At 52.9% G+C, this 27531-nt stretch overlaps 1 protein-coding gene across 5 annotated transcripts in view; it reads right to left on the reverse strand.

Annotated features, from left to right (window-relative positions):
- Positions 1–1209: 1209 nt before the first annotated feature.
- KIF1C (kinesin family member 1C) overlaps positions 1210–27531 on the reverse strand; it is a 56008-nt gene continuing 29686 nt past the window's right edge. For 4 of the 5 annotated variants that reach the window (XM_083706561.1, XM_083706562.1, XM_083706564.1 and 1 more), the window contains 19 exons: positions 27267–27446; positions 26173–26238; positions 25878–26056; positions 24538–24649; positions 23533–23610; positions 22854–22919; positions 22240–22318; positions 20306–20384; positions 19851–19996; positions 18659–18831; positions 17664–17743; positions 16120–16195; positions 13139–13218; positions 12852–12946; positions 10785–10868; positions 8050–8230; positions 7647–7719; positions 4960–5613; positions 1210–3801 (listed from right to left, as the gene is read on the reverse strand). In XM_083706561.1, the coding sequence (XP_083562687.1) occupies positions 3064–3801; positions 4960–5613; positions 7647–7719; positions 8050–8230; positions 10785–10868; positions 12852–12946; positions 13139–13218; positions 16120–16195; positions 17664–17743; positions 18659–18831; positions 19851–19996; positions 20306–20384; positions 22240–22318; positions 22854–22919; positions 23533–23610; positions 24538–24649; positions 25878–26056; positions 26173–26238; positions 27267–27446 (3219 nt within the window). In that variant the 3' untranslated portion in view covers positions 1210–3063. Of the gene's footprint in view, positions 4491–4784; positions 4859–4918; positions 5614–7646; positions 7720–8049; positions 8231–10784; positions 10869–12851; positions 12947–13138; positions 13219–16119; positions 16196–17663; positions 17744–18658; positions 18832–19850; positions 19997–20305; positions 20385–22239; positions 22319–22853; positions 22920–23532; positions 23611–24537; positions 24650–25877; positions 26057–26172; positions 26239–27266; positions 27447–27531 lie in introns of all 5 variants that reach the window. The other variant, XM_083706565.1, reaches the window with a different exon arrangement.

The raw sequence follows: 27531 nt of genomic DNA on the forward strand, positions 1-27531 counted from the left end.
GGGAAGGCGACAGCTTGACCAGTAGGGCCACGAATCCTCTTCTCTTCCTCCCCACCACGAATGGGATCTGTGCCCACCCATCCACCATGGCTGCGGATGGAAGGAGCGCCCAGGGTCATCCACGCTTCCTCCGAGTGCGAATGCTGACAGCCTTTTTTGCAAGCCCTGGTTGCTCTTTCTCCCCGCTGGCTGGGCCTGGAAGGTGGAGAGACGTCGGGGGGAATGGGTCTGGGGTGCAGCACCTCAAAAAGGGGCAGGAGATTTTGGGGGCGCAGGAGATCAGGCCACCAGCAACGCCTTTGCGACATGTTGAAATAAAAGCGAGGCACCCAAATGGAGAAAGCGGTGTGCTGCGAGGCTTCACAATTCACCAGCTGTGTCGTGTCTGGACGAGAGGCTTGCGTGGGGGGGGGGGCAGGAGCGGAAGCAGTGTCCTCAGCAAGGCGTGAGGAACAGAAAACAGGAGAGGGCTTGACCCGTGGGGTCGGCGGCCAAGAGAAACAGGGATTTGCGTCAGCAGGGAGGGAAGGCGGGGAGACTCGCATCCTGGTTTTGCTGAGCAGGCCAGAAAATGGGAGCCTCTCTGAGGGGGGGCTTTGGAGGGTCTGCCCTGCAGTGCTCATCCCATAGTCAAACGGCCCTTGTGAGTCAGTTATTCCTTCCTTGCAATATCAAGCCCTGGATTCGAGTCCTACCCTCTGGAGCAGCAGGAAAGACGCTTGCTCCTGTTCCATGGGACAGCCCTTGAGATATCTGATGTTGGCTCTCATCTCTCCTCTTCTCAAGGCTAAACATCCGCAGCTCCTTCAACCGTTCCTCATCAGGCTGGGTTTCCACACTCTTGGTTGCCTCCTTCTGCCCACCTTCCAGCTTGTCAATGTCCTCTTTAAACTAGGGTGCCCAGAACCGGACCCAGGACTCCAGGTGTGGCCTGACCAAGGCAGGATAGAGCGGGATTATTCCTTCCCTAGATCTGGACACTAGACTTCTGAGGACGCAGCTGAGAATAGTATTAGCCTTTTTTGCCGCTGCATCACACTGAGGACTCGCGCTCAGCTTGTGGTCGTTCCTTTTCACATGTGCAGCTGTCAAGCCAGCTGCCCCCCATTTCAAAGGAGGTGATAAAGACCCCCCATGCCAGCCCAGCACCCCACACCCACATCACCCCTCAAACTGCCCCCGCTTGCAAGGAAGGGAGGAGAGTCCATGGAGAGATGCGGCAGGTTGTCCCCACCTTTATTGGAACAGGATAACAGTAGAGGGTCTTCAGCCACATTTCCAGGGGCAGCAGCCACTCAGCCCCCCCACACGCACGCACGTGGACACACACAGACAGGCACCCCCTGCCCCATGCATACTTCCCACAAATCCCTCTCACAAGAAAGCCCTCGGGGAACACACCACAAAAAGCAGTTTTGGAAGGGCTGGACAGACCCACTTAGAACCCTAGAATTGTAGAGTTGGAAGGGACCCCCAAAGGTCATCTAGCCCAACCCGCGCTGTGCTCGTGCAAAGCTCATGGGGGTGGGGGGAAGAGAGTGCACCATGAGGCTCCCCCCTCTTGGGGTTCCACAGGATTGCTGGTCGGGGGCAGGCCTTTGGCCGCAGTGAGAAAGCATGGGGGTCAGGGGACAGTAGCAGCCAACAGGTGGAGCCGAGCCCCATCCATCAGCTTCAGTGGCTTTTTTTGGGAGGGTGTGTGTGTGTTAAAAATAGGATATTGCAGCCACAGAGATAGGAGGCTTGCCTCTCTTCCGCCCATCTCCCCAGGGGGGGAAAAGCCCCACTGAACAATAATTGGACATCTTGCCCTACTGGGTCTCGTCGGAGTAGCCCCGTTTCATAGAATTCCAGAGCTGGAAGAGACCCCAAGGGTCATGTAGTCCAACCCCCTGCAATGTGGGAATTGCAGCTTCCTCATCCCAGCCCCCAACCCAACCCAGGACTAATAGAAGAAAGATTGACGGCACGTGAGTGGCATCGGACAGCAGAGGAAAATACAAGAGATCTTCCAGCCCTCTCCGTAGAGGGCAGGAATTTTTTTGGGGGTGGGGGGGTGGAGGCCGCCTCAGTGGCCACAACCTTGGCCTTCAAGGTGGACTTCAACTCCCCCCCCCCCCCGGCAGTATTCCAGCCACAAGCAGAGAGAGTGCTGCTCCAAGAGAAAGCGTGTGACAGCAGCCCTCAATAGCCCCAGAGAGGTTTCCTCTGCCCCATAAGTTCCCCTTCAACAAACAGGCTGTTCCTTGGAGTGGGGAGGGCAGGGCAGCACCAGTTAAAAGGCCACCAATGTGCTCCAGCCCCCCTGCCACACAAAAGTGGGGGCGTCCCAAGGCAGCAACCGCCCCTCCACCAGCAAGCCAAGAGGGGCTGAACTGCGCCTCTGCCCCACTTTGGAATTGTCTAAAATAGGCAGGCAGGACACCCATGCTTTGACTTTAGGGAGAGGGGCAACTGGGGTGCGGGGGAAGCCCCTCAGCCCCACATTCTTACCATGGCCTTCTCTGGACAAACCCACCCACTCTTTCCTTATAGACTTGTAGAGGTGTAAGGGAACCCCAAGGGTCCTCTAGACCAACCCCCCAAGATGCAGGAATCACAGCCCAAGAATCCCTGACAGGTGGATTCTGCTCAAGAGGAAGCCCACCACCTTCCACGGTCAGAAGGCCTCTTGCGCCAAACTCTCCTGACCTCCTTGCACAAACCCTCCACAACCTCCTCTATCGCGCAGTCTTAAAACCAAACAGCAACCCATCCTTTCCCCCTCCTAAACCCATTCCTATTACAAAAAAAAAAACACCTACGGCGACCTCTTTGGCTTTCCCCGCCAGAAAAGACCCTGCTGATCCGACTCGGCCCTTCCTGAAACCGCAGCAGTGCTCAAAACACCCACCCTCCACCACCCAAGTTTCCCTCGCCCCACAAGAAGGAAGCTCTGTGTTCAGAATCATGTCCGTCCATGGCAGGCGGGCAGCTGTCCGGGATCTGAGGCTACTGCTGCCCCCTCCCTGCGTGCCCCCATTCCTGCTTCCGTCCGGCCAGGGAGCGCCAGATCGTCCCGGGTCACACGGCGCTCTCGCGCTCCTGCTGCAGGTTGGGGGCTGACCTCTGCCGGCGCATGCGGGGCGGGGGGCCTCCGTCCGGGGCGTTGGGGGGCCGGTGCTGCGGGTAGGGCTGGTGCTGGCGGGGGTAGTAGTTGTGCTTGCGGGCTTGGTAGTGCTCCTGCGCGGGGCCCCGCCTCCCGCGCGCCTGCCCGCCTTCCAGGGAGTTGCGGCGCGGCGGGGCAGAGCGCCTGTTCTGCTGGGGCGCGGGGCTGCTCTTCCGGGCGGGGCGGGGGCTGGGGGGCCGTGGGGGGCAGGACTCGGCCCCCTTCTCCTCCTTCGCCGGCTCGCTCTCCACCATGAAGGCGGAGCCGGGCGCCCAGGAGTAGCGGTGCTGGGGGTTGCTCTTGAAGGGGAACCGCAGTTTGCAGTCCTGGGGGGGGATGAACTTGCCCGGGGCGGCGTGGGGCTGTGTGCGGCGCAGGGCTTTGGCCAGCTGCTGCTGCTGCAGGCTCTGGAGCCGCGCCTGCTCCTGGCGCAGCCAGCGGAGGCGCCCGCGGCGGAAGGCCGGGTCCTTCTCCATCAGGCGGGAGACGCGGTCGCAGCAGGTCGGGGAAGGGCCTCTCCTCTCCTCCCCGGCCTCCCTGGGGGTCGGGGAGTCCTGGCCACCCGCCCGGTCCTCCTTGGGGTCCTCCTCCGACGGAGCGAGCCCCTCGGAGAAGAGCAGCGAGCCCCACTCGTTCTCGAGGTCTTCGTCCTCCTGGGAGAAGAAGAAGAAGAAGAAGCGCAAGGGTCTGAGGCAGATTTCATGACAGCCTTTTTTTGTAATGCAATGAAATAAACTAATCCAAATGGAAACAGAAATAAGAAGAACTTCTGGTTTTCTGCCTGTCCATTACATTAGAAGGAAGAATTCAAGACATTCACTCTAGGGTGGCATCCAACTGTTCTACTTTCTGTTAAGCAATGTTTTCCTAATCTCCAGACCCAAATGCCTCTCCATTCATTCATTGTCCCTTTCACACAAAAAGTCCAAAAGGGGTTCTCTAATTATTGTTACTGTCTCCACCCACATCGGACTAATATGTCCCTTCCAACTCTATCATTCCATGATTGCTGTCCTTAGCTGAGACTCTCTGTGCCGACACCCTGCTGCCAACCTCTGGGCATCTGCTACCCAGCCTCACTGAGCCACACGGCCCCTGATGATAGTAATAATATAATAATAATAATTTATTTATACCCTGCCCATCTGGCTGGGTTTCCCCCAGCCACTCTGGGCGGCTTCCAACAGAACACTAAAATACAATAACCTATTAAACATTAAAAGCTTCCCTAAACAGGGCTGCCTTCAGCAGTCTTCTAAAAGTCTGGTAGTTATTGTTTTCTTTGACATCTGGTGGGGGGGTGTTCCACAGGGCGGGTGCCACCACCGAGAAGGCCCTCTGCCTGGTTCCCTGTGACTTGGCTTCTCGCAGCGAGGGAAGAGTAGTTTGGACTTGATATCCCGCTTTATGACTACCCTAAGGAGTCTCAAAGCGGCTAACATTCCCCACAACAAACACTCTGTGGGGTGAGTGGGGCTGAGAGAAGTGTCACCCAAGGCTGGTGCTAGCCCAAGGTCACCCAGCAGCTGCATGTGAAGGAGCGGGGAATCGAACCCGGTTCACCAGATTACAAGTCCACTGCTCTTAACCACTACACCACACTGCCTCTCGGGAACCACCAGAAGGCCTTTGGCACTGGACCTCAGTGTCCGGGCAGAATAATGGAGGGTGTTTTTAGGAAGCCGCTACAATTTCTGCCAGATTCCTATTCTGGTTTGTGTGGGCAAAAAAAAAAAAAAAAGAACATTTCTCTGCAACACCATTCCTCACCTTACCATCACTGCCCTCCCCCTTGCAGGCCCCCAGCTCACCTGGGCCGAGATGGGGATGACACGCTCCATCTTGACCACACGGTCCCTCAGCGCCCGGATCTCCTCGTCCTTCATGTTGTTCTGGATCTTTACCTCCTGCAGAATGTCGGTCAACTTGTCGATGTGGGCCCGGAGGTCATCCACATCCGCGCCGGGGGTTCCTCCTGTGCGGACCTCCGAGGAGCCCCCTCCTCCTCCTCCTCCTCCTCCGCCCCCTGCCGTGCCGTCAGCCTCGCCCACGCCCACCGTGTCCCAGACGTCGCGGGCCACGGCGCGCCAGCTGTCACGCTCGTTGGAGTCGCGCTTTCCGTAGAGGCGGCACAGCTCCTTCATCTTGACGATGCTCAGGGCCTCGATCTCCTGGCGCGAGTGGCGGAAGTCGTTGAGGGCCACCTCGTAGCAGATCTCCTTGACCGCCTGCATCTTGAGGTCGGCCAGGGTCAGCCAGCGGGGGTCCTTCGCCGCCCGCCGCCGCTGGGGGATCTGGTAGACGCGGAGCGGCTCCCGCTTCTTGCCTGAGCTGGGCAGGCCGCAGCGGCGCACGATGGTCTGAACCTTGGTGGCCGGGAGCTTCTCACGCAGGGATGAGATCAGGCGCCAGCTCTCCTCGCAGGAGCGCTTGTCCGAGTCGTCCCCGCTGTCGGAGTCTGCGTACTGGGGAGACGGAAGGAGAGGGGGGGCACAGCTGAGTTTCTGCAGGGGGCAGTGGGGACTGTACTGGACATATCCCAGAAGTACTCCGATCTTAATGGTTTAGTATTCAAGGGTTTAGCAAACTGCCCTTCTTGAAAAGATAGTCTCATCTCTCCTTTATATACCGCCTTAATCGACAGGCCACGGCATAAAACACATAATGTAATAGTAATAAAAGAGAAGTTGGTGGGAGAATATCTCCACTGCTTTAAAAGACTATAGATTAACAGCCAGAGGCTTGGTTAAAGAGGAACGTTTTCGCCAGGTGCCTAATGAAGGCTCACGGCAAATCTCCCTGGGAAGAACATCCCACAAGCAGGGAGTCACCACAGAATGGCCCCGTCCTCGTGTTGCTGTCCTCTGGACCTTTTGTGGAAGAGGCCCATGAAGACAGGCCTCGGATGAAGATTTCGGGGTTTGGGTTGGTTCCTAGGGGGAGAGGCTGTACAGTGGACCCTCTGGATAGGAACTTAAATTCGTTCTGGGGGTCCGTACGTACCCCAAAAAGTCTGCATCTAGAGGCGCTGCTTCTGCGCATGTGCAAAGCGTTTCTGTGCATGCATGCGCGGCAAAACCCGGACGTATACACTCCCGAGTTTGCTGCGTTCGCAACCTGAAAGTTACGTTACCCGAAGGTGAAGGTTTAGAAACCTTTATTATTTGTAAAGAGAATATTTTGTACGAGTTAATATTACTTTCACAGCCTTTTGCGGCTGTGCTGAGTCTTTGCCCTTTTGTCCTTTTGGGCTGTGTGACCCTTTAAAATTTAACAAGTTAGTAACTTTTTAAAGGGACGCGGGAGGCGCTGTGGTGTAAACCACTGAGCCTAAGGCTTGCCGATCGGAAGGTTGGGGGTTCAAATCCCCATGACGGGGTGAGCTCCCGTTGCTCAGTCCCTGCTCCTGCCCGCCTAGCAGTTTGAAAGCACGTCAAAGTGCAAGTAGATAAATAGGTACCGCTCTGGCGGGAAGGTAAACGGCGTTTCCGTGTGCTGCTCTGGTTCGCCAGAACTGGCTTAGTCCTGCTGGCCACATGACCCAGAAAAACTGTGTGCGGACAAATGTCGGCTCCCTTGGTCAGTAAAGCAAGATGAGTGCTGCAACCCCAGAGTCGTTTGCGACTGGACTTAACTGTCAGGGGTCCTTTACCTTTTAACTTTTTAAAAATTGATGAGTTGCAAAAAGAAGCACCTGGGGTTGGTGGGTGCATAGGGGCCGCAATCAGCCCCGGAAACAATATTGGCTTTGAGATTTACAGGCAGAGCTGGAACTGGCTGACCAACAGCCTGTTTGCTTCTGGCCTGCAAACTCTCTGCACCCGGGACCGCCCCCTCTCCAACAGAAAGGCAACAAAGAGGGCAGCCTATCGGGTGCTGCTCTGTAAAGTGGGTCACTCCCAGTGGCGTAGCGTGGGAGGTGCAGGGGGGCCGGCCGCACTGGGCGCAACATCGGGGGGGGGGCGCTCACCGCCTCCGGAGTCGCCAAAGAGCCTCGGGCGCAGGCTGTAGCAGAGCCCCATGTCTCACGGAACCGACGAGCTGTGTGCGTGTCCGGGCTGAAGGCGTCCGGCAGGCAGTGGCTCTCAGCGCTCGCCGCGGTCCCCGTGAGTCAGAGGGCACGCCAGGCAGCCCCTCCTCACAGCCCCACCGCCGCTGCTGCTACTGCAGCTGCTGGGCCATGTTGCATTTTCCTCGCCTCTCTGCCCTCCTCCTCCGGGCAAGCGGCGTAGTTTGGGCGGCAGCGCCAGCGGCAACTCGCCTCAGATCACCTGACACGGACCCACCGCCGCCGCCGTGGCTACCTTACCGTAAATACCCCAGCCCAGGCAGCAGCAAGAAGAAGCTGGCAGCGGCAGCAGGTTAGGGGCACAAATTACTTGCCTTGCCCCGGGTGCTGACAACCCACGCTACGCGCTGGTCACTCCTGCCCTGCCTGCTCCTCCCGCCCTACACTGGAGAGGTATGGGGCAACAGAGACATTTAGACATGTACACACCAGTCTTTGCTGTTCTAGAAGCAAGTCTGCCTCCTCCTTCTCACGGCGATATTGCGTCTCCAGGTCCTGAAGCCTTTTTGTAAAAAAAGGGTGATGGGGGAAAGGAGAGGACAGACACACTAAATTGTGACAGAGACACAGGAGAGGTCCCACTCCACAAGTCACAAGAAACAGCCCCCCTCTTCCCTACAGACCTTCTGAGGTGCTGAGATCGGCAGAGGGGGTCCCCTTTTGGTTGTTCCTCCACCCCCAGAAGCTCAAAAGGGGGGGGGTGATCCAGGACAGGGCCTGCTCTGCGGTGGCCCCTGAGCTCTGCAACTCCCTCCCCACAGCGGTGCACCTGGCACCTTCACTGTGCAAGCTTCCGGCAAACGATACCACTGACTAGCCAAGACTCGCCCACCTCTTCTCCATCTCCAGCTTGATGTCGATTCCTTGCTTCTCCAGCAGCTCCCGCTGGGCAAAGTTCCAGTCGACTGGCTCGGCCTGGCTCTCCGCGGGGGTGTTGCGCTCCCGTTCCAGCCGCGCCTGCTCTGGGTGGTTGAAACGGAAAACGTGGTTCTTGCCCATGACGATGCGGTTCCCTAGATAGGGAGATGGGAGGAGGGAAGGAGACATGTCAGCGAAGGAGAAAGAATTATTAGGGGCCACTGCAGAGCAGGCCCTGTCCTGGGTCTCACGCACACCCCCTTTATAATAATAATATAATAATGGGCCCTATCTTTAATTATGGAAATCTGGCAGACTTGATAAGAAGGAATATGACCATCGTTGGATTGGAGCTCCCCCGAGAACTGTTTCTTAATATTAAAGATTATCAAGAAGATCGGCAGATGGGACATGAAAAAGACTTAAGAGCCTCGGATTTGAGATCTCCAGGTTGATGGACTGTTGTAAGCCGATGGAACTGTTGGCAGGGGCTGAGACCAGGGAGGGGAGACGGTGAAAGAAAATTGGGAATTTAAAGTGTATATATTGAGAATTTTTTTTTAAAAAAATTGCTTTTAATGAGAGATGGAGAAATTGTGGAATGGAATTTTTATGACCCTAGGGGAAATGTCTTAAGAGAAAAGGTTTAAATATATCAGTTTTAATGAGAAATAAGATTAAATAAAGTAAAAGTGGATGGCTAATTGGTGAAAGAGAGAATGGAAAATCACAGTATATTAAGATAAATTATTAGGATAAAAATAAAGATGAAGGATTTGCTGAAATATCTATTTGAACTAGAAAATAAAGAGGGGAGGTGTGAGGAGGTCAAGGAAATAAGTCATAGAGAGAAAATTATGTAAAGGTTTAACTTGGTTTTTTTCTGTTTTGATTGTATGTATTTTCTAATTATTTTTTTTCCTTTTTATCTGTTTTTGTTTTTTTGTTTTTTTGTTTTTTGCATTTTTTCTTGGAAATGTCTTGGGTTTTTTTTGTATTGTGTTTTCTGTTTTTTTTGTAATGTTTTAAAACCTGAATAAATATTATTCAAAATATATATATATAAATAATAATAATAATAATAATAATAATAATAATAATAATAATAATAATAAATAATAATAAAATAATAAAATAATAATAATAATAATAATAATAATAATAATAATTATTATTATTATTATTATTATTATTATTATTATTATTCATTTATACCCTGCCCAACTGGCTGGGTCCCCCCAGCCACTCTGGGCAGCTTCCAACAAAACACTAAAATACAATAAACTATTAAACATTAAAAGCTTCCCGAAACAGGGCTGCCTTTAGATGTCTTCTAAAAGTTTGGTAGTTATTTTTCTCTTTGACGTCTGATGGGAGGGCGTTCCACAGGACGGGCGCCACCACCAAGAAGGCCCTCTGCCTGGTTCCCTGTAACTTGGCTTCTCGCAGGGAGGGAACCGCCAGAAGGCCCTCGGCGCTGGACCTTCTGGGGGCGGAGGAACAATTATTGCTCTGAAGGCATCCATATTTCAGGGTGTGCGGACGGGGTTTATGGCGGTACCCACAGAAACTAGCCCATGCCTATGTGTGGCAGCCATTGCTCATTATGGCCTGTATGTTCTGCCTTTTTTCTCCAGGTAGCTAACGTGGTTCTCCCCACCTCCCCATTTAACCCCCCTCCCCAAATAACCCTGCAAGGTAGGTTAAACTGAGAGTGAGCGACCGGCCCACAAGGTGAGCTTCATGGCCAAGTGGGGAGATTTGAACCCTGGTCTCTCCCGGGCCCTTGTAACCCAACACTCTAATAAGTGCTGCACCACCTCTGGCTTTTGGGCATGTTTTTCCTGCACAAACACGTCGCACACACAGATAGGCCCAAGGAGAGTCTCGCGGGAAGGGAGGCACAGTTCTGCTCTGTTTAGATCAGGATCCTCCCATTTGATGGATGTTTAAAGGTAAAGGTAAAGGGACCCCTGACCATTAGGTCCAGTCGTGACCGACTCTGGGGTTGTGGCGCTCATCTCGCTTTACTGACCAAGGGAGCCGGCGTCCAGCTTCCGGGTCATGTGGCCAGCAGGACTAAGCCGCTTCTGGCGAACCAGAGCAGCACACGGAAACACCGTTTACCTTCCCGCCGGAGCGGGACCTGTTTATCTACTTGCACTTTGACGTGCTTTTGAACTGCTAGGTTGGCAGGAGCAGGGACTGAGCAATGGGAGCTCACCCCGTCGCGGGGATTCGAACCGTCGACCTTCTGATCGGCAAGTCCTAGGCTCTGTGGTTTAACCCACAGCACCACCCACATCCCCTCTGATGGATGTTTAGGTGCATTTTAATGAACAGAGTGAAATATTATTACAAGAATGAGATGTGTGTGTGTCTAGCTTATTTTTAGTTGTCATCTTGTAAATACTGTTTTATACATTATAAATGCCTTTTTGATTTGTGAACCATCTAATATGACTTATGCCTTAATTGGTACGTTCAGCTTATTTTTTAGCTGCCGGTTTGCAAACAGTGTTTTATAGATCGCAATGGTTTGACTGATGATTCATTAATTGCATTGTGTGATTTATACTGTTCCACTGTTGTCATTTACTGTTTGCAAGCCGCTTTGGGGTTTGTTTGATTGGGAAGCTGCACAGAATTCCAATAAGGCAACTGGTAAATCGAACCAACTGCTCACTGCTCCACTCTGGAAAAGCTGACCTGATCTCAGCACCAGCGCCTCCAGCACCTGCTTCCCGTTGACGTAGGTCTCAGCACCTTCGCGCGGCTCCAGGGTGACGACCACTGAAAGAGGGAGGGGGGGGAGGCAGAGATCAGGGCACACTTTCCCGGAAAGGGTGGGCAGGGTGGTGGTGGTGGTAAGGAAGCAAGCAGCACCCGCTAGCACCCACTCTACCCCCCCCCCCAAGTCCCCAGGCCTTCTGGGGTTGCTTTGCTAGGGGGAAAAGACCTCACTGGGATGCGAGATGGGAAAAACCAGGAGCACCTATTCCAATGGCCTCCCTGATTCTATAACTCACCCCCAGGGACCCCTACCCTATAAAATAAGCGTTGCTCAGAAGAGCGGTTTGCATGACCCACTAAGGAAGGTAAAATTTGAAAGCATGTCAATCGAAAGCACACATATTCAAAAGCCAATTGGGAGGAATTTTCTGACAGTAAGAGGCAGAGGTTTCCCCCTCTGGGAGGTTTTTGAGCAGATGATGTCGGGCTGTCAGCTGGGATTCCTGCACTGAGTTTGACCAAACTGCGGGAGGCAGTGGAAGACAGGAGTGCCTGGCGTGCTCTGGTCCAGGGGGTCACAAAGAGTCAGACACGACTAAACAACTCAACAACAACAACAAGAGGCAGTGGTATAGGTTTCCTCCTCTGGGAGGTTTTTGAGCAGATGATGTCGGGCTGTCAGCTGGGATCCCTGCACTGCATGGGGCTGGGCTAGATGACCCCTGCGGCTCCCTGCTAACTCTACAAATCCATGATTATTATTCTGTGTTCTCATTTCGTATTGTTAACTGCCCTGTGGTCGTTGGCTGAAGGTTGGCCTACGCATTTCATAATTTATAATAGTGAAGATGATTCTATAAAACTACTACATAGAAGTCATGAAATTAAAAGACACCTGCTCCTTGGGAGAAAGGCGATGGCAAACCTAGACAGCGTCTTAAAAAGCAGAGACATCACCTTGCCAACAAAGGTCCGTATTTAACCAGAGTTAAAGCTCTGGTTTTCTCAGTAGTGATGTATGGAAGTGAGAGCTGGACCATAAAGAAGGCTGATCACCGAAGAATGGATGCTTTTGAATTCTGGTGCTGGAGGAGACTCTGGAGAGTCCCATGGACTGCAAGAAGATCAAACGCATCCATTCTTAAAGAAATCAGCCCTGAGTGCTCACTGGAAGGACAGATCGTGAAACTGAGGCTCCAAGACTTTGGCCACCTCATGAGAAAACTCCCTGGAAAAGACCCTGATGTTGGGAAAGATGGAGGGCGCAAGGAGAAGGGGATGACGGAGGACGAGATGCTGGGACAGTGTTCTCGAAGCTACCAGCATGAGTTTGACCAAATTGTGGGAGGCAGTGGAAGACAGGAGGGCCTGGCGTGCTCTGGTCCAGGGGGTCACAAAGAGGCGGACACGACTAAACGACTAAACAACAACAACAACTACATAGAATCATATAATCCTTTCCCCTGAAATGCAGGAATCTCAACTAAAGCATCTGAGATAGATTGCTTAACCTCTGCTCAGAAACCTCCAAGGAATGAGAGTCGACAACGTCCCAAGGGAGCCCCTTCCACAGCCAAACAGCTCTTACTTGACAGGAAGCTTTTACTTACTTTCTTTCTCTTATTTGGTTTCCTAAACTCACCAAACTGGTGAATGTGACCCAGGGATACTGGCTTCTCAAAGTCTGGTAGCCATTTACACCTCCAGTGCCCCCCCCCCCCCCCGTGCCCCTTGGCTGGAATCACTGACATACAGCATGAGAGACTGAGAGGGTGGGAGGCAGGAGATGGGGGCCCACAGCTCAGGCCCCCGGGTCAGCGGACCCACACACTGACACCTCCCCGCACCCCTGCCAGGACCCACAGACACCCCAGTACCTGTTGTCATGTGGCCCCACGGCGAGGCCCCCCTGCTCCACGCAAGCACAAAAGAGATGGGAGAGGAGGAAGAGGAGTTATTACAGAAAAGGAACTCGGGGCCCCAAAGGGAGGCGACCCTCCAAGTTCTCAAAGGTGCCTGTGCTCCTTTAGCCACCCGGCTCACCTTCTCCAGACTCGTTGGTGACGCTGCAGAAGACACAATGCTGCTCTCTGATGAACTGCCCCGTCAGTTTGATGTCCACGTTCTGCTGGCCAACTCTGCAGGGGGAGAAGGAAGGGTCCCCGGAGAGAGGGAGAAAGAGAGGAAGAGACAGAGATGGTTTTTCTTGCGAGCTGCCCTGGGCTGTTCGTACGAATACAACTTTGATTAATTAGTAATATGAATAAGGATCAGCTCAGAAGGACCCCTTTCGCCTCTCCATCCCGCAAACCCAGCTCCAAGGGCCTCACCGAGTGATGCCGTCCTTGATGTGATAGAGGAGGCACTCCGACATCAGCGGATCCTCGTTCAGGTTCACCAGGTGCGGCGTCTGCGTTAAGACAAGAGGCAGGCAGAGATCAACTGAAGCCCTCCTTCACATAGCCATACACCCTGCCCTCCACAGTCAGTGCTGAATAGTTTAAATGTTAGGGTTCATTATTGTTTCACAGGATGTGTACCACTTGAAAAGCCAGGGTGCATAGCCTGACCTAGTATTTACAGATGTGTAGCAGGTGCTGATATGGGACGCAGGTGGCGCTGTGGGTTAAAGCCTCAGCGCCTAGGACTTGCCGATCGAAAGGTCGGCGGTTCGAATCCCTGCGGCGGGGTGCGCTCCCGCTGCTCGGTCCCAGCGCCTGCCAACCTAGCAGTTCGAAAGCACCTCCAGGTGCAAGTAGATAAATAGGGACCGCTTACCAGCGGGAAGGTAAACGGCGTTTCCGTGTGTGGCTCTGGCTCGCCAGAGCAGCGATGTCACGCTGGCCACGTGACCCGGAAGTGTCTCCGGACAGCGCTGGCCCCTGGCCTCTTAAGTGAGATGGGCGCACAACCCCAGAGTCTGTCAAGACTGGCCCGTATGGGCAGGGGTACCTTTACCTTTACCTTTAGCAGGTGCTGATAAGTCACTGTAATTAGCTGTGTCAGCAATTGTGAATATAATGGGCAGTATGTACCTTACTATGCCCTGGTGGATAGACGGGCGACAATTGTGGACACTATGTAAGATGTATGTTTGGGAAGTTGTTATTAAAACTTGCAAAGATATATTTGTGTCTCTTCAGTGTTTCCATCTGTATGGGCCACTCTGAACGCACTCTGCGACGTGTTTCAATGCCCAATAGTCAGAGGAAGCAATAATAATAATAATAATAATAATAATTTATTTATACCCCGCCCATCTGGCTGAGTTTCCCCAGCCACTCTGGAAGGCTCCCAATCGAGTGTTAAAAACAATACAGCATTAAATATTAAAAGCTTCCCTAAACAGGGCTGCCTTCAGATGGATTTTAAAAATAAGATAGCTGCTTATTTCCTTGACATCTGATGGGAGGGCGTTCCACAGGGTGGGCGCCACCACCAATAAGGCCCTCTGCCTGGTTCCCTGTAACGTGGCTTCTCGCAGCGAGGGAATTGCCAGAAGGCCCTCGGAGCTGGACCTCAGTGTCCGGGCAGAACGATGGGGGTGGAGATGCTCCTTCAGGAATACTGAGCCTTTGAGGCCATTTAGGGCTTTAAAGGTCAGCACCAACACTTTGAATTGTGCTCGGAAACATACTGGGAGCCAATGTAGGTCTTTCAGGACTGGTGTTATGTGGTCTCCCAGTCCCCAGTCTAGCTGCTCCATTCTGGATTAGTTGTAGTTTCCGGGTCACCTTCCAAGGTAGCCCCACGTAGAGCGCATGGCAGTAGTCCAAGCGGGAGATAACCAGAGCATGCACAGCTCTGGCAAGGCAGTCTGCGGGCAGGGAGGGTCTCATCCTGCTTACCAGATGGAGCTGGTAGACAGCCGCCCTGGACACAGAACTGACCTGCACCTCCATGGACAGCAGTGAGTCCAGAATGACTCCCAGGCTGCGCACCTGGTCCTTCGGGGCCACAGCTGCCCCATTCAGGACCCGGGAGTCATTCAGGACCGGGAGCAATGCTTCTGAACTCCAGTTGCAGGAGGGAAGAGTTGCTCTTGTGCTCAGATCCTGCTTGCGGGGTCCCCATTGGGGCATCTGGTTGGCCACTGTGAGAACAGGATGCTGGACTGGACGGGCCCCCGTGGGCCTGATCCAGCCGGGCTCTTATGTCAGGAGGAGGCCAGGAGAAAGAAAGAAGGTAGTGCTGCTGCCCCCTTGTGGCCAGAACAAAAGGCTGCATTTTCACACCTGTGGCTTTTAAAAACCACTGCCCAGACCAGAGCCGCCTGCTGCAAATGCATCAGCTGGGAGAAACTGGCACCACCATGTGGCCATTGCTTGCAAACACACACACACACACACACACACACACACACACAGAGAGAGAGAGAAGATACTAAGCTGGTCAGCAAACCCTCCCACAGGCTGATTTCACAGAAGCATAAAATTGGACGGGGTCCTGAGGATTGCCCAGTCCAATGCAGGAATACGCAGCTGTCCCTATCTCTGTCTCGAGACACAATGGAGTGCACCTCCAGGGGTGAAGTCAAAATGTTGGGAATCACAGCGCCTGATGTGGCTGCAGAGACTGGGATCTCATGGCGGTTGCTTGCCAGGTTTCTTTTGCTGTGTTAGCAGCGCCCAAGTGACCTCCCCAGGGCGCAAGCCTGGGCAGTGTATATGGGGGTCCAGGGCTGCCCAAACAACAAGGCCCCACTCTCGGCCTCATTGAGGGGTCCAAAGGAAAGTCGAGCAAGACACTGGGCACAAGTTTGGCTGCAGGAATTGCTGGAAGGAGCTGTGCGAGGCAACATCCGACCGCCTTAGGGAATCCTAAGCTCAGGATTTGTGGAGGGTTTGCTGCTGAGATGGTTTCAAAAAGGCTCAGATTCCATGGGTAGGCAAACTAAGGCCAGGGGGCCGGTTCCGGCCCAATAGCCTTCTAAATCTGGCCCGCAGACAGTCCGGGAATCAGTGTGTTTTTACACGAGTAGAATGTCTGCTTTTATTTAAAATGCACCTCTGGGTTATTTGTGGGGCAGAGGAATCCGTTCATTCCCCCCAAAAAAATCCAGCCCAGCCCCCCACAAGGTCTGAGGGACAGTGGACTGGCCCCCTGCTGAAAAAGTTTGCTGACCCCTGGCTCAGGCAATAGAAAAAGACTCCCCCCACCCCAACTCCATCCCAGGAGAACCTGGGAAGCTTTTGCTTAAACGGAGCAAGACTGAGCCCCCTCTGCTGACTTTGGCAAGTCGTAGGCCTCACCCCACCAGCCATGCCCAGTGAAGCCTACGGACGCCTGTCACTGCAACACCAATGCTTACCTTCTTGGGGGAAAAGACCCCCACAGTGCCCCCATCCTCCCGGAGAGCCACACCCATCTCTGCCAGGAGAGCCTCTCTGCAGGGAGAAAAGGGAGACAGGCAGGCAGGTTTCAGATGGGGACGGGTTCAACATTTCAGCAGTTCTCAAAAGGGCATGGCTGCCCTGTGTGTGTGTCTGGTTGTGCGAGAATCAAAGGAATGAACCAATAAAGGTTGGAAGATTCAGGGCGCGTGAAAAGAAATCCTCCTTCACGTAGCATGTAGCTGAACTTTGGAACTCCCTGCCACAAGAGGCAGGGATGGCCACCTCTTGAAAAGAGGACGGAACAAATTCATGGAGGAGGAGGGCTATTAGCCATGGTGGCTCTGGAGGCAGCAATGCTCCAGAACACCAGTTCCTTGAAACCGCAGGAACGGAGAGATGCTCTTGTGATCGGATCCTGCCTCCGAGCTTCCCACAGGCGTCTGCTTGGCCACTGTGAGAACAGGATGCTGGAGTGCATGGGCCATTGGCCTGATCCAGCAACCAGGCTCTTATAGCCTTTCGGAACCTCCAGGTCCAGAGGCACTCTATCTCGGTAGTTTGGCTCATGTCACTTTTTGGCTTTGCATGATTCATCCGCTGGCGTTCAAGTGCTTCCATTCTCCATTTTCACAGCCAGAAAGGGCTTGGAAGAATTATTTCATGCTAATACCTGTGGGTGGTATTCAACTCAAGTTTGTTCTCAGAGTAGGCCCATTAAAAATAAGCAATGTGACTAAGTTGTATCAATGGATTTCAATGTGTCTGCTCTCTGAGTCTGTGGCGGTGTAGTGGTGACGTTGTCGGACTAGGACCTGGGAGAGAACCAGGGTTCAAATTCTCCGACTTGGCCATGAAGCTCACTGGATAGTGACTTTGGGTGCCAGTAACTGTTTTCTCTCAGCTTAACCTTCCTTGCAGGGTTGATATTTGGGGGATTAAATGAAAAGGAAGGGGAGAAGGGAAGAAGAAGAAGAAGAGGAGGAGGAGGAGGAGGAGGAGGAGGAGGAGGAGGAGGAGGAGGAGTAGTTTGGATTTGATATCCCGCCTTTCACTCCCTTTAAGGAGTCCCAAAGTGGCTAACATTCTCCTTTCCCTTCCTCTGTGAGGTGAGTGGGGCTGAGAGACTTCAGAGAAGTGTGACTGGCCCAAGGTCACCCAGCAGCTGCAGGTGGAGGAGCGGGGAAGCGAACCCGGTTCACCAGATTACGAGTCCAGGCCATTTAGTGCTCCTTGGAGAAAGAGGGGCGTAAACACGACAAAACGAATCAATGATAAAACAAGACTCAGCTAAACACCACCTTGTCTGCCTACAACAGCCTTGGCCAACCTGGCGCCCTCCAGGTGTTTGGAACTATAACTCTATCCCACCCCAGCCAGTATATTTGCACCCCGCACATTCCTTGAGGGAAAGAGACTACATGCTGCTCGGATACAAGCGAGCATTCTTGCTTGGGGAGGGGGGGGGATTTGCAAGGGAGACACCCCCCCCCCCCGTGCCAGAGGGGTTTATCCCACTCACCGCTCCATCCGGATCGCCTCTGTTTTCCGCAGCTTTTCCTCCCAGGTCTCGTTGAGCTCCGCGATGATCTTTTCCGTCTCCTACGAGGAAAGGGAAGCAACTCAGGGCACAGGCGAGGAAAGCAGCTCTGTTTACCACCATTCCCCGCTCAACTACTCCCTACAGCCCGTTATAAGCGAGTGCCTGCGGTGCAGAAAAGACGAGGCCGCAGGCCGCAGCGAGAGAGAAAGTTTCTGCCACGAGTGATGCTGAATTGGAGAAGCTTGAAAGGGCAGGATGTGGGGAAATGGCTAAAGGCTTGAAGATGTGCCAGTCTGATGGGACACAAGTGGGAATGAGGACCCTCAGCCCAGGACCACCTAGAAAGCCAGCCCAAGCCTTTGGTGAGATGACAGAGGGTGACCAAGATAATTGAGGGTCTGGAAACAAAAGCCTTGGGAGGAACAGTTGAGGCAACTGGGTCACTTGACAGGGTGTGTGTGTGTGTCAGGGGTTGGAGGAAGAGCAATAATAATAATGATGATGGTAATAACAATAATAATTTATTTATACCCCGCCCATCTGGCTGGGTTTCCCAGCCACTCTGGGCAGCTTCCAACCGAATATTAAAAACAATACAGCATCACATTCAAAACTTCCCTAAACAGGGCCGCCTTCAGGTGTCTTTTAAAAGTAAAAACAAAAAAATTCCTTCCAGTAGCACCTTAAAGACCAACTAAGTCAGTTCTTGGTATGAGCTTTCGTGTGCATGCACACTTCTTCAGATACTTTTTAAAAGTAAAATAGTTGTTTATTGCCTTGACATCTGCTGGGAGGGCGTTCCACAGGGCAGGTGCCACCACCAAGAAGGCCCTCTGCCTAGTTCCCTGTAACCTCACTTCAAGACTCGCTGCCCTGCTTTCCCAAGCCTGGGGCTTTTCCCTGGGGCAGGCTAGCTAGACGCAAGTCCCCCTTTCCAAGTGGTTTGGAGTTAAGCGCCCGCGCCCCAATCTCACCTGGAGCCTCTCCATGGCCTCTTCTGTGCAAATCATCTCCTCCTCCATGTCGGGGTACGACTCAGACTCCCCGTTGAGGGGCAGGGGCTCCAGGAGGAGGGAGGAGTCCTCACTCGGGGCAAAGGGAGAGATGGGGAGGCCCAGTCCGCCCCCCGGGTCATCAGGTTTGGCACCTGCGGAGTGGAAAAAACACCACCATCAGGCACACAGGAAGCCAGCCATTGCGCCCCCTTCCTCCACCCGCCAAGGAAACAAGGCAGATTTAGCTGTGATTGCAGCCCTGCAGGGGGTTGGGCTGGATGACCCATGGGGGGCCCATCCAATTCTGCCGCTCTATTATTTCAATCTGTCGGAGAAGGAGGAGCAGAAATTGCTTAAGAGATGAAGAGCCCGCTGGATCAGGCCGAAAGGGGCCCCATCTAGTCCTGCATCCTGTTCTCTCAGGTGCCTATTATGGGATGCAGGCAGAAGAGTCACCCCCCCTCCTGGGGTTTCCAGCATCTGGCAATGGGATGCATGGCTGCCTCCAAATGTGGAGGTAGAACAAAGCCACGGTGGTTTGTAGCTTCTCTACCCCAGAATCCTAGGTGTGTCACCTGAAATCATCTGCAGGACTTGGGAGTTTGCAAGCTGTTCTCAAGGCTGCAACAGCAGCCTCATTCCTTTTTCATCATCCCTCCCACACACCCTTTCCTCGTGTAACGTCTACCCTGATGGAAGAGTACTGGGGAACTTGCCTTGGCTTCTTGCCTAAATAGGTAAAGGGACCCCTGACCATTAGGTCCAGTCGTGTCTGACTCTGGGGTTGCGGCGCTCATCTCGCTTTATTGGCCGAGGGAGCCGGCGTACAGCTTCTGGGTCATGTGGCCAGCAGGACTAAGCCGCTTCTGGCGAACCAGAGCAGCGCTCGGAAACGCTGTTTACCTTCCCACCAGAGCAGTACCTATTTATCTACTTGCACTTTGACGTGCTTTCAAACTGCTAGGTCGGCAGGAGCAGGGACCGAGCAACGGGAGCTCACCCCGTCGCGGGGATTCGAACCGCCGACCTACTGATCGGCAAGCCCTAGGCTCTGTGGTTTAACCCACAGCGCCACCCGTGTCCCTTGCCTATATGGCAGGAGCTAAATCCCCAGCACTCAGACTTCACCCCTTCCCTCCGTTCCTCTGGGGCACTCTCCTTCCCCCCTTACCAGCGAAGGTGGTGGCCGAGAGCCCCTGGGCAGAGAGGAGGTCTCGGAGCCTGGCCACCTCCTCTTTGAGCTCCCGGATGAGGCGGGCGTTGGGATCTTCGTTGATGACGGCGTTGCAGCGAATCTGCTTGGTGCGGTCAGCATAACTGGAAGGGGAGGGGGGAAGTCGGGGTGTTTGTTAATTTTTTGCATTTATCTCCCACCTTTTTCTCCAAGGAGTTCAAAGTGGTGTACAGCTCTTCTCCCCCCCCCTCTACAATTCTATGATTCTTTGATGGGAAGACGAGTGTGCAAGAGAAAGAAACAGCGAGGGCATATCTGGGCTGTTGTGGTCTTTGCCCCCCAAATGGAGGGGAAACTCTCTGGCTACACCAGGAAGGAGGTGGGCGGTGGGAACAGAATGGGACAAGAGCTCCCCGGCCCCCCACCCCAATTTATCTGCTTCTTCAGCTCACCGGAGGGTGCTCAGTGTCTCCTCATAGTTGATGTCAGCTGGGCTGAGGGCAGCAATCATGGCTGTGCGGGAATTGCCCCCTGAGAAATAAAAAAGGAGGGGAGGGAAGAGAGGGTAAACGGAGGGGAGGAGGGTGGACTTCTACTTCCTAGTTTATCCCCCCACCCTTTGTGAAAGGCCAAGAAAGCAAACAGACCATATGCAAAGGCTCCTAGGAAATCTACAGTTTTAGAAATCCACAGGAAAATTGGCAGAGAATACGGGAACTTGTTATCTCCAACCCTACAGGAGCAGCGTCCCCCCAACCCAGTTTATATCTATCTCTCTATCTCATTTACACACCACCTTTCCCTTCAAAGGACGCAGGTGGCACTGTGGGTAAAAGCCTCAGCACCTAGGACTTGCCGATCGAAAGGTCGGCGGTTCGAATCCCTGCGGCGGGGTGCGCTCCCGCTGCTCGGTCCCAGCGCCTGCCAACCTAGCAGTTTGAAAGCACCTCCGGGTGCAAGTAGATAAATAGGGACCGCTTACCAGCGGGAAGGTAAACGGCGTTTCCGTGTGCGGCTCTGGCTCGCCAGAGCAGCGATGTCACGCTGGCCACGTGACCCGGAAGTGTCTCCGGACAGCGCTGGCCCCTGGCCTCTTGAGTGAGATGGGCGCACAACCCCAGAGTCTGTCAAGACTGGCCCGTACGGGCAGGGGTACCTTTACCTTTACCTTTAGCAGGTGCTGATAAGTCACTGTAATTAGCTGTGTCAGCAATTGTGAATATAATGGGCAGTATGTACCTTACTATGCCCTGGTGGATAGACGGGCGACAATTGTGGACACTATGTAAGATGTATGTTTGGGAAGTTGTTATTAAAACTTGCAAAGATATATTTGTGTCTCTTCAGTGTTTCCATCTGTATGGGCCACTCTGAACGCACTCTGCGACGTGTTTCAATGCCCAATAGTCAGAGGAAGCAATAATAATAATAATAATAATAATAATAATAATAATAATAATTTATTTATACCCCGCCCATCTGGCTGAGTTTCTCCAGCCACTCTGGAAGGCTCCCAATCGAGTGTTAAAAACAATACAGCATTAAATATTAAAAGCTTCCCTAAACAGGGCTGCCTGACCTAGTATTTACAGATGTGTAGCAGGTGCTGATATGGGACGCAGGTGGCGCTGTGGGTTAAAGCCTCAGCGCCTAGGACTTGCCGATCGAAAGGTCGGCGGTTCGAATCCCTGCGGCGGGGTGCGCTCCCGCTGCTCGGTCCCAGCGCCTGCCAACCTAGCAGTTCGAAAGCACCTCCAGGTGCAAGTAGATAAATAGGGACCGCTTACCAGCGGGAAGGTAAACGGCGTTTCCGTGTGCGGCTCTGGCTCGCCAGAGCAGCGATGTCACGCTGGCCACGTGACCCGGAAGTGTCTCCGGACAGCGCTGGCCCCTGGCCTCTTGAGTGAGATGGGCGCACAACCCCAGAGTCTGTCAAGACTGGCCCGTACGGGCAGGGGTACCTTTACCTTTACCTTCCCTTCAAGGAACTCATTTTGACCTGCACATGGTTCTCCCCACCTGCTCATTTAATCTCCACAACAGCCCTGCGAGGTAGGCTAGGCTGAGAGAAGACTGGTTGCAACTCAAGGTCACCCTCAGTGAGCTTCATGGCCGCCATGGGTGGGGGGCGAGGACCTGAACCCTGGTCTCTCTCAGATCCTAGTCCTGACCCTCTAACCCCTATTCACCACCACCGGCAACAGAGGCTCCCAAAACCAGGGAACCTTTCTCTCCTCCAATCTAGGGTCGTAGATGAGAGACTGTTTTTTTTATTATTATTTAAAAAGTTAAATCCATCCAAAGTCATCTCTAGCTGCTTTCCAGCTCCCTACACCTCCCGCCTCTTCCCCACACTTTGCCCCACATCCCAACCCCAAACACTCACCCAAGTTCTCTTTCAGCAACCAGGTGAGCACCGAGTCACGATAGGGGATGAACTCGGACTTCTTTTTCTTGTTGTTTTGCTGGGGGGGGGGGTCAAGAAGGAGGGAGGCAGGTGAAAAAAGGGGGAAGGATTCCTCTCTTTGCCCTCCGCCCCGTCCATTAACATCACCTGCCCCCTGTTTTTATTTATTTTGCATTATTAATAATAATCTTTAAAAAGGGAATAAATTTAAAAGGGGAAATGTGTATTGTAACACTTTATATGGAAATGACTACAATTATGCAATTTTACGCAAATGACTAAAATTCTGTATAGATGCTTCTCTAGTATACAGGTATATAGGAGTTATTCTGATTCATATGTGGTTATTTATAAGCTTCTGGTTTTTTAAGAAATGCATTCCAGGTATTGCTTTTATGTATTTCGTAAAATTTAGCACACTGTTTGATTTTGTATAAAAAGAGCAGTTTACAAAAAAAAAAGCAATGAAACTGCCACTAGGAAAGCATTGCATCGATGATTAAAGCCTTTGGAAGTTAAAATAGAAACGGGTTAAGCCTGGAACCCCGAAGAAGAAGGACCCCCCCCCTTCCACACACAAGAGGGTCACTCACCATCTCTGCCAGCGCAGAGATAACTTTGCCCAGCGTGGTCAGAGATTTGTTGATGTTGGCGCCTTCCTGAAAAAGTGGGTGAAAATAATATACAGAAACTCAGAATTGTAGAGCTGCAATGCAGGAATCACAGCTAACTTGTTAGAATTAACTTCTCTGCCTGCCTGCCCGTGTCTCTCTCTCTCTCTCTCTCTCTCTCTCTCTCTCTCTCTCTCACACACACACACACACACACACACACACACACACAGTCCCCCTCTGGCACACATGTGCCCCATTGGAAGGGGAGTCTTACTCTAGCCCAGCGGTTCCCAAACCTTTTAGGAACTCCACTACCCTCCTGGTTCCATATACCCGCCCCCAGTGCCCCCTGCCCTGCCCTATAAAAAAAGCATTATTCAGAACAGACTGAGGAAAATAACAACCCTACAAAAGGCAAAGCAGCAACAGATAATTGCACATATATTTAGAACCCAACTTAGCTCCATTAATTCAACAAACCTGACCTGGCGATGCCAGCTTTGCAAAGTCTGGTAGTCACGGGCCTCTTGCTTCTCAGCGTCCCCCCTATGTAATCCCACCGCCCACCCCAGGGATGGGAACCACCCACTTTGGCAACCACTGCTGTAGGTTGCCAAGAGGGCGGCTTCTTGGCATGCCAGGCGCTTGGAGCGCTCACCTTTAGCCTCGTGCCCTTGGCTCCTGACGAATCTGCCCGCTCGCTCCCTGCCAGGTCCACCAGGCTGATTTTGCTGACCTGAAAAGAAAGGAGCCAGATAGGAAAAAAGGAAGGAAGGAAAGAAAGAAGTAGAGGCTTTCCTCCCTTGTTCCATTGTGCTGCATGTACTTGGGATCAGGACCCCTTTTCTCCCTTCCTGTCCCAAATGCTGAATCACAGGAGGTGACAATGGCAGAGAAGCGGGTATATTTTCTTCCCTTATAGATGTGGACTCCCTCGGGAGGTTGTGGACCCTCTCTCATATGATATTATTATTATTATTATTATTATTATTATTATTATTATTATTATTATTACTATTATTATTTGTACCCCACCCATCTGGCCACTCTGGGCAGCTTCCAGCAAAGATTAAAAATACATTAAAATGTCACACATTAAAAACTTCCCTGAACAGGGCTGCCTTCAGCTGTCTTCTAAAAGTCAGGTAGTTGTTTATTTCCTTGACATTTGAAAGGAGGGCGTTCCACAGGGCGGGCGCCACCACTGAGAAGGCCCTCTGCCTAGTTCCCTGTAACCTCACTTCTTGCAGGGAGGGAACCGCCAGAAGGCCCTCGGAGCTGGACCTCAGGTCTACTGGGCCTTGGAGGCTGTTTGGGGCTTCCAAGGTCAGCACCAACACTTTGAATTGTGCTCGGAAACGTACTGGGAGCCAATGTAGAGGCTGATGGCTGCTTTAGCTGAGATTCCTGCACCACGGGGGGTTGGACTAGAGGATCTTTGGGGTCCCTTCGAAGTCTAAGATTCTATGATTCTACACCACATGGCTGCCGCAGAGCTGAGAGAAATGGGGTCCTGGGCACGAAGCTGTAGTCAATGCACAGCTGTTACTGTGGCAGAAGAATGAACAGGAGCAGGCCGCCTGTCTGCTACAGGCGAGTAGCAGGAGTGCAGTTTGCCCATAGCCCTGAAGGCTCTGCCCCCCCAAGGCTGCAGGCACCTCACCTTCTCTGTGTCGAGGTCTGTGAGTTCGTCGTGGCGGCGCTGGGTGAACACGATGGTGAAAACGGCATGGGAGCGGCTGCTGGTTTCGTTCATGTTGGTGGCTGCGACAGTCCTGGGAACAGGGAAGGATATTCAGGTGTGAGAGAGAGATAGAGGACCTAGCATTTCCACCTTGGATGGTGGTTGACTCTCCTTCCTTGGAGGTTTCTAAGCAGAGGTAGGGTGGGATTCTGGAGCTGTGGTTCCTGCACTGCAGCAGGGGGTTGGGCTAGATGACCCTTGGGGATCCCATCCAACTTTACAATTCTGAGTCCCTCCACCTAACCAGCCACAGATCCAGGCTCACCGCCTTCTCTTAGATACTGTGTCACTTGAAATCTTCCTTTTGGTTCCAAAAGAAGCCAGGGATATCTTGGTTCAGGGTCCCTCCGCTAAGCCCCATCTCCTCTCATAGCTAAGAGGGGAAAACCACAACTCCCCACATAAAAGGTCCAGCCCTGGCCAATACAGCACCAAGGCCACCAACCAGGTTCAGCCAATTCCATGGAGGAGGAGAGGGCTCTTGATGTCCACTGGCCAGAATGGCTTTGTCTCCGTGGTCCGAGGAAGCAAGCCTTCTGAATCCCAGTTGCTTGAAACCACAGGAGGGGAGAATGGCTCTTGCGTTCGAATCCTGCTTGTGGGTTTCCTGGCTGGTCACTGTGAGAACAGGGTGCTTGAGTAGATAGCCCCCCCCCCTTTGGCCTGATCCATAAGAATAGCCTGCCGGGTCAGGCCAAAGGGGCCCATCAACTTCAGCATCCTGCTCTCACAGTGCCAACCTGATGCCCAATATAGGAAACCAGCAAGCAGGATCTGATCACAAGAGCCCCTCTCTCTTCTTGCCATTTCCAGCAACTGGACTGTGGAGGCAGAGCAGAACCATCCTGGCCAGTAGCCATCGATAGCCCCCTCGAATCTGTCTCCTTTCAAGCCATCCAAGTGGTTGGCCACTCCTGCCTCCTGTGGCAAGGAGTTCCACAGTTTGTGCTGCATGAAGAAGGACTTCGTTTTCACCCATCCTGAATCTCCCAACCTTCATGGGGTGTCCACCCAGTTCTAGCGTTGGGAGAGAAGCAGAAAAACTTTCCCCTGTCCGGTTTCTCCCATGCCAGCCATCGTTTTATAAACTTCCATCGTGTTGCTTCTCACTCGCCTTTCCTAAAAAGTCCCAGGCGCTGCAATCTTTACTCATGGGGCCGTCAGTCCACCACCGCCCCCTGGCTCATTCCGGTCGCCCTTTCGCATCTACACAATACCCTTTCCGTGGCCAGGCAGCTCCCTGGTCCACAGAGGCATACCTGGCCTTGTTGCCGCAGTCCATAAGGTCAGCAATGTCTTCGTAGGAGGTGACGGCCAGCTTGGAGAGGTCTTCGACGTAAGGGCCCATGATGGGGTGCTCCCGCACGCGGAGGTTCCCGCGGCTCTTGGGGTTGAGGAGGTCGCGCACGCGCTCGCAGTAGATTTCCATGTAGCTCACCTGGGGAAGCGGGCAAGGCGGGAGGGGCAGGCTGTGAAAGGGCGCAGCCGGCCAGCCGGGAAGGGCAGCGGAGACGAGGGGCACAGGGGTTGGGCGGGGAAGTGGGAAGGACTTACCTCCACGGAGTACGAGAGGTTGGGGCATTTGTTCTCGTTCACTCGGGCAAAGAGGTCTTCGCAGAGCTGGAGGGGGGAAACAGAGGCGGAGGAGGTGAGATGTAGTGATCAGGTGGGATTGCTATGAGGAATTATAGCAAATATGGAGTAAGCCATTTGTGTCAGCAATGAAAGCATTGCGCTGACAGGGTTTAAGCCATTTTGATATAACTACTGATCAATCCACGCCTTTGCATCCCTGTCCTATTTCTCTTGCTTGACAACAGGCCAGTTGATGTACCCTTCCTTGATTTTGTTAATCTTAAGGGCCAGGAAGAGAGTTCATACGGAGATGGTAAATCCTGCCTCTCCTGTTTACTCCTGTTTATGACCTCCAGAGTTACCTAAAAGCATTCCTCTTTGTTTCCTCTTTTCCCCCCTCTGAACTGCATATGCATGCTCAAGTAGGAAATCAGATCTTTGTAGTTTTAACTTTAACTTTGCCCCACATGGGGTTTTTTTGAAATGATCAGAGGAAATCTGATTGGTTCTTATGAACACTGTGTAAAAAGTTCTTTTGTGAATAAAACGACCTGGGCCGGAGGATGGACAGGAATTATTATTATACGCACTGCTCCCAGAGTCTTGCGGGTCAAGCCTCTGTGTGTATTTTATCAGAGTCCAATCCTTCCTTGCTTTGGGAATGCTACAGTGAGACACCCCAGGGAGAACCACGGTTGGACGGGACCAAGCTTCCATTCAGCCAGGCAGAGGTGGCTGTTTGTTTCAGGGTACGGGTTAGTATTGTACACTGTGTATTTGCTGAAACTGTAGGGCGTAAACCAGCCTTTTGATAATTTCACCATTACTGCCTCCTCTCCTCGCTGCCTTGCCACTCATTTCAGGGGAGCGGAGTGCAACTTATTTGGCCGAGTGGTTAGAATGCTCAGCTGTCCCTTAGCTGAGATTTCTCCACTGCAGTGGATTAAACCAGATGACCCATTGGGTCCCTTCCAACCTACAATTCTGTTTCTATGCTATAGCAGTCCTGGGGGCTCCCGCACGCCATTCTGCCTCTCCCTCCAGGCCCTGGCCCCACAGACCCCGGGGCCCACCTGAGGGATGATGCCTTGCTGGTCCTTCTCCTGCTTGCCCATCATGGTGTAGGACTTGCCGCCACCCGTCTGCCCGTAGGCGAAGATACAGACATTGTAGCCCTCGAAAGAGTGCAGGAGCATCTCCTCCCCAATGTCCTTGTAGACCTGCCTCTGGGAGGCAAAGTTGGGGTCCTCCTCCTGGAAGGAAAAAGGAAAAGCCAGCACTGCACCGAGTGCAACACCTTAGAAAAACGGGGGAACGAGGCATCAACACACAAAACCT

Source organism: Podarcis gaigeae, assembly GCF_964106915.1.
Source record: "Podarcis gaigeae genome assembly, chromosome: 13".
NCBI classification, from domain to species: Eukaryota; Metazoa; Chordata; class Lepidosauria; order Squamata; family Lacertidae; genus Podarcis; species Podarcis gaigeae.